The 7,012-nt window shown below is 48.3% G+C and overlaps 1 protein-coding gene across 1 annotated transcript in view; it reads right to left on the bottom strand.

Annotated features, from left to right (window-relative positions):
- Positions 1-7,012, bottom strand: part of UHMK1 (U2AF homology motif (UHM) kinase 1) — a gene marked incomplete at its 5' end in the record, with an annotated part of 22,731 nt that overhangs the window by 8,945 nt on the left and 6,774 nt on the right. The window contains 3 exons of the mRNA XM_015563551.1: positions 2,096-2,184; positions 4,576-4,674; positions 4,804-4,880. Of these exons, the coding sequence (XP_015419037.1) occupies positions 2,096-2,184; positions 4,576-4,674; positions 4,804-4,880 (265 nt within the window). The remainder of the gene's footprint in view (positions 1-2,095; positions 2,185-4,575; positions 4,675-4,803; positions 4,881-7,012) is intronic.

Genomic DNA, 7,012 nt, shown 5'->3' with positions numbered 1-7,012 from the left:
AGCCCCCCGTACACTAGACAGCCCCAGAGCACTAGACAGCCCCGGTGCACTAGACAGCCCTGTGCACTAGACAGCTCCCCGTACACTAGACAGCCCTGGTGCACTAGACAGCCCCGGTGCACTAGACAGCCCCCGTGCACTAGACAGGCCCCGTGCACTAGACAGCCCCCGTGCACTAGACAGGCCCCGTGCACTAGACAGCCCCGGTGCACTAGACAGCCCCAGTGCACTAGACAGCCCCCCGTCCACTAGACAGCACCCATGCACTAGACAGCCCCCGTGCACTAGACAGGCCCCGTGCACTAGACAGCCCCGGTGCACTAGACAGCCCCAGTGCACTAGACAGCCCCCCGTCCACTAGACAGCACCCATGCACTAGACAGCCCCCGTGCACTAGACAGGCCCCGTGCACTAGACAGCCCCGGTGCACTAGACAGCCCCAGTGCACTAGACAGCCCCCCGTCCACTAGACAGCACCCATGCACTAGACAGCCCCCGTGCACTAGACAGGCCCCGTGCACTAGACAGCCCCGGTGCACTAGACAGCCCCAGTGCACTAGACAGCCCCCCGTCCACTAGACAGCACCCATGCACTAGACAGCCCCCGTGCACTAGACAGGCCCCGTGCACTAGACAGCCCCGGTGCACTAGACAGCCCCAGTGCACTAGACAGCCCCCCGTCCACTAGACAGCACCCATGCACTAGACAGCCCCCGTGCACTAGACAGGCCCCGTGCACTAGACAGCCCCGGTGCACTAGACAGCCCCAGTGCACTAGACAGCCCCCCGTCCACTAGACAGCACCCATGCACTAGACAGCCCCCGTGCACTAGACAGGCCCCGTGCACTAGACAGCCCCGGTGCACTAGACAGCCCCAGTGCACTAGACAGCCCCCCGTCCACTAGACAGCACCCATGCACTAGACAGCCCCCGTGCACTAGACAGGCCCCGTGCACTAGACAGCCCCGGTGCACTAGACAGCCCCAGTGCACTAGACAGCCCCCCGTCCACTAGACAGCACCCATGCACTAGACAGCCCCCGTGCACTAGACAGGCCCCGTGCACTAGACAGCCCCGGTGCACTAGACAGCCCCAGTGCACTAGACAGCCCCCCGTCCACTAGACAGCACCCATGCACTAGACAGCCCCCGTGCACTAGACAGGCCCCGTGCACTAGACAGCCCCGGTGCACTAGACAGCCCCAGTGCACTAGACAGCCCCCCGTCCACTAGACAGCACCCATGCACTAGACAGCCCCCGTGCACTAGACAGGCCCCGTGCACTAGACAGCCCCGGTGCACTAGACAGGCCCCGTACACTAGACAGCCCTGTGCACTAGACAGGCCCCGTGCACTAGACAGCCCTGGTGCACTAGACAGCCCCGGTGCACTAGACAGCCCCGGTGCACTAGACAGGCCCCGTGCACTAGACAGCCCCCGTACACTAGACAGGCCCCGTGCACTAGACAGGCCCAGCAGGAACTTCCCAGAGCATGTTTCAAAGGTGTGCAGGCTGTGAAACTGAGATGGTAAAACAATATTCAGTTTTCCAGAAAATAAAAATACTACAGACAGAAGGAAGACTTCTCCTATCTTCTTTGCCATGTAATTTAATTTAAAATCACAGTTTCTAAAGAAAACTCTGTGATCCCAGGTTTAGCCCATACATTTTATAGATAAAAAAAGAACTAAGAAGGGCCACAAAGCTAGTCACACTGAGACTGGAACTCAGATGGCTGTTAATTTCTGTTAGAATCAGAACATAACCTAAATGGTGTTCTAATTCTACTCAATTAAAACAAAATCGGGCCAAAATATTTTTGTACTGAACCTGAGTCAGAGTTGCACATGATTCTGTTCGTGTCACCATTTACAATGGCTCAAAAGAAGATTAATACTTTTAAAAAAACAAATACTGATAAATGTACGCATATTATAGAACTTTGGGGAAAAGGGGAAAATACAGAAAACAAAGCCTCCATAATGAAAACTTCATAACCTCTAGCAACGTTTTTGTCCACATTTTCTGCAGAACTGACACCCCATGGAGCGAACTGCAGTCGCCTCGCCCTGGTGAGTGAGGAGAGCCTCTCACCTGTCCCCGGCCAGGGCTCTCCTTGGGAACCAGCAGCGACACCACCGGCCCATACTTCTGGCACTCCTCCCGCACGTCTTCCACAGCATCTGTGTGTCCAAACACAGCCCACTCAATGCCATGAACAACAAGATCCATTATTCAAAAAATGTACATCATCAAAGAACTCAGGAATCCATATTTAAGTCATGAGATCACTCTCTATAGCTTTGAAAATTAAGCTTAAGTGTAATATAAATTCATACATTTAAAAGTTTTCTTTTTGTATTTTAACACTTTGAATAGCTAATACATCTGAATGATTCAAAATCCAAAATCTGAAAGTAGCAGTCCTCCTCCTCCTTCCCAGCTTCCATTTCGGCCCCTCCCTGAAGTCAACAAGCATGATCATCTCTTCCATAAACATAAGCTCCTACAAGCAAATACGATGTTTTTAAGTAAAAAATTCCAGTCTTGCCCTTTCTTAACACTGAATCTTTAAGATCTTTCCAAATCCTTATATGAATTTCTTGTTTGTTTTTGTGGCTGTGTGATATTTCACCCTCTGAATGGTTGATCAAGTCTCTATGCCTCCTACTGTTCAAAAGCAGATTAATATCTACATTCAAACAACATTTAAACAATCTATAGTACATAAGCCGGCACAGGTCTCATTTCATTTGCGTATTTCTAAGTTGCCTTCCTAGAAATGGAACTGCCAGGTCACGTGGTCTGAACTGATTCTATTAGCATCACATTTCATAGTCCTACTGACGTGAACTCTCTGCAGTGACCTCCATACTGACCCCACAGAGGGTCAAGGATGTTCCCACTGTGAACACGCCGTGTCACGGACATCAGTGAGGTTCTAATGAGCATTTCAATAAACGAGAACAAAATCCACGGGAGATACTCTGGCACACCCTTTCCTGGGGACCGTCTGTGTCCTTCGCCCACTGCCTCCCGGGTGGGTTAACAGGGCCTCTGTCTCTGATAAGAGCTCTGTCTGATTTTTCTTAGATTGTTACTTGTCTTAATCTTTCTCAGGGTAAAATTTGTTGCATTACCATTTTACTGTTTCTGAGTTTTGTGATCAACTTGTAAGAGACCTTTCCTGCTCCAGGAATATTATTTTTAAAAATCTCCCATGACTTTTAAGTTAATTTTTTTTCTTTTATTCCCACCTGTCTTCCTTCCCTCCCTCCTTTTCCTTCCAGCCCTGTTCTATTCCTTCCCTTATTTTGTCTTATTTTTTGTTTTTTAATATTTTAATCTTCACTTGATTGAGAATTTATTTTGGTCTAAACAGGAAGATCTGAATCTCACTTCCTTACCCAACCCCACCAAGACGACAAGACTATTCCCACACAAGATAACTAAGCAAACTCACCTAAACCTCATTTCACGTCATCTAACGAAGACCTTCTAATCAAAACAAAGGCATTCATGACAGACTCTTAAACACTAAGACTCAGTGTCTACATTCAAACATTTAAAAGACTCGGTGCACTCAGGAGCATAAAGAAAGGGTTGCATAGTGAAATAGCAAAGAGCAGGTGTTGTCTACCTGAGGTTTACCCAAGAGAGCCACGCCGGAGTTTTGTAAAGATGAAAATTACCAGGAGGCAGAACCACTGCACCCTAAGGGCCTGACTAAAGCAAAGCTGAGGGCTCGGCCGTCCTTTCAGATGAGACATCCTGAGAAGTCGAGGCTACAGGTAGTAACAACTGTCACAGGTTCAAATAAATTATCTTTGTTTCATTTGTCAGAAAACTATGCAAAGCCCAGCGTTGTCAAATGATTTACACTTTCCAGGAAACAGGGTGGTAAGGTAGCCCTGCCTGCAATGGTTTGACTCTCCACAAAGAAAATGACATTTTGAGTCTGGCTCTGGGTAGCCCACTCACCACTGTGCTTCCAGAATGCTTGTAGGGAAGCGTAAGTCTGAGTCCCTCCTCCTTGACACCTGTAATGGCTCCTGCCTCGTTCAACAATGAACAGGGAGTGCTCTGGGCCTAACCCAGAGCTCTGTGCAAGTTTATGTTCCAAGGCTGCGACCTCTGGGATCAAATTCAAGTCCTTCAACACAGCAAACTGACTGCTCCCCAATAAATATCCTATGGTGCAGTCACATCAAACAACCAGCCGCTCTCTAACACACCACGCCTGCCCTCAGCTAGGTCTCTGGCTGTTCCTCACCCCCAGCCTCAGCCAAGTCCTGACAGGCTCAGGTGCAGCTCTGCCCTCTGCATGTCACCTGCCTCAGATTTACCAGAACTGGCTCCAATTCCAAATACTATCACACTGCGGACGAGGGCTTTGCCACAGGAACTCTGGGGGACACACTCTATAGCAGGAATCAAAAAGTGAGAGCATTTTAGCGATCACAGAATTCAACATCCTCACTGTATAGACGAGGAAGCGCCGAGAATCTTGGGGCGAGAGGTCCCCGGCAGACCTGTTAAGAAAGACGTGAACAGCCAGCTAAGGTAGCACTGACCTTCGTACCCCTCCTCGCTCTCGAGGTAGTCACCGTCCAGCACATTGAGCAGCCTCAGCACCGGGGTGGGGAGCATCACCAGGTCTTCGATGTGAGGGGCTGTGGGGTTTGTTAGGACATTGTCAGATGTAAGCTCCCCAAATAAATGGATGAACACCAGGCAGGGGAGCTTGGAAAAATACATTAGTCCCAACAACCCAGAAAGGAACAGAGCCATGCACAACGTACCAAAAGGAATGCTGAAGAAGGGGCTGCACAGAGCCACGTCGGCGGGCGCCCTCCGGCCCGGGTCCTCGTGCAGCATGCTGAAACACAGAGCACCATCAGTCTCCTGGAAATGCAAACACTGACGACAAAACTAGTGCATCGCAGCACTGATCCCCTGAGAGTGACCACTGAATCCTTCCTCTATGTGAAACGGAGATGCCATTTATAATCAAATGGTTCGATAAATCATGATACAAATTTGGGCACAATATATTTCAACTTAAAATGTTTTTGTTTAGGTTAATAAATACATGAGAAAGTGATCCACACTTTATAACATTAAGTGAAAGGAAAGCTAAACATTGAATAATACAATTAAAAAGGGTAGTAGTGAGGTGGTTTCTGAATTTGAGCAACTTGGTAGCAATGACAACAATATAGAGCAACTTGATGGACAACTTCTACAACAAAGCTAGGTCACCTCGATGAACGCCAAAATACAGAGGCAAGGGACAACCTTCCCGCCGCTGGCACCTTCGTGGAAGGCAGCACAGAAAAGCACCAGCTGACCTTGCGAACCAGAGAAAAGACTAACCCAACAGAGCCAAGAAGTACCAGAGGCCAGTGTCAGAGCAGAGAGGACAGGACGCAGCAGCCATGTGACCTGCTGGTGCAGATACAAGTGCTACTCAAATGGGGGAAGGACGGGAGAGCCCAGCACACAGAGCGCTTTCAGCCACCGCTCCGAGATAATGGCTGTCCTTGTGCTGAGGCTGTTTTAGCGATTCCATTCGTACACAAAGCAAATGAGTGGGTAAGAAACATTCTAATTCTGCATCCCCTCTGTGCTTAGAGCCACAACTGCTGACACAGAAGAAAGGAGATAGAGACGTAAAACAGAAGACATTATTGGTTGTCCTGCGTCTGGCCCCTTAAAAGGCCTAGACACAACGCCATCCAGTACCAATGACTATATGTAACACCCAGGCTGTGATTTTAAAGTCCCACTTCCTACTAAAAGAAACCAGGCTTCCTGGAGAAATGGCTACTTCCAGGTCTGGGCAGGACATGTAAGAGGTGGCGGGGAACAGCCTGTCACAGCAAGGACGTGTCAGAACATGGTAATGAGGTCCGCAGAGCCCACCCGCAGAGGCTCCGTCCCGCAGCCAGGACACAGCTCCGATGAGAAGACTGCAAATACACGTCAGATATAGTGAAACCCACTCGTTCATAATGATACTTTTAAGTTCCAAAGAAGGCATGATCCCTTTGGAGAATGACAGGGCATTGCCACATTATGAAAACGAGAGAGAGAATCAAGCATTTCCCTGTTGTTTGGTTAACCATGGGAAGAACAGATGACAGAATGAGAACACCCCCTAACAAAATCTAGACAATGGGAACTGACAGGTGACCAGGTGCCTCCCTGGAAAAGAGCACCGTGCCATTTACAGTCCCGCCAAAAATTACTTGAAAATTCAAACCCTCTAGATACAACCACCAATTTACAAGAAATAAATAGAGAACTGTGCTAAACTACCCCACATAACACAACCTGCAAAGTTCAGACGTGGGCAACTGCGCTGAGCCAACAGCCCAAGCTGTTTAACAAAAACACAGGGAGGGGTAGGAGGTAGAAACAGACTTTTTAGAGTCAGACAGATTTTAAAGGGCCTGCTTTTTAGAAGAACTCTAAGCCATAGTGTCTAAGGATGCACACTTGGGTTGTTAATGGCAATGAACCGAGGAAGTAATTAGCACGCAGTCAGGGCAGTGGTTACTTTGGGAAAGAGGAAGAGGCTGGACGGAGACTTGGGACTTGTGAGCGACCGCAAACCTGTTTCTTGACCTAAACGGTGGACAAAGGGATTCTGAGGAACCCACTGGGCTGCACATTTGTTCTCAGTGTCTGTGTAATTCCACAGAGAAGTTCAAATAACATGCCTGGGCACATAACACGTACACAAGAAAACACCGAGAAGAACCGCACCGACTGCTAACACTAGAGAGGGCATACAATTTTATTTTCCTCGTCACAATTTTCTGTAGCTTCCAAATTTAGTATCAGTTGTATAATTTAAAAAACTGCAGTCAATACTAGGACTTAGATGATCTGACTTACAAGCAAGAATCCATTATATAATTTTTCCCATTTAAAAAAAATTATAGTTGGCATACAATAGTATATCAGTTTCATCTGTACAGTGCTATAATCTTACACTGCTTACAC

This window comes from Myotis davidii, unplaced genomic scaffold (assembly GCF_000327345.1).
Source record: "Myotis davidii unplaced genomic scaffold, ASM32734v1 scaffold1059, whole genome shotgun sequence".
NCBI classification, from domain to species: Eukaryota; Metazoa; Chordata; class Mammalia; order Chiroptera; family Vespertilionidae; genus Myotis; species Myotis davidii.
Note: the sequence above shows the minus strand (reverse complement) of the source record. Positions and strands in the feature narration are given on the sequence as shown.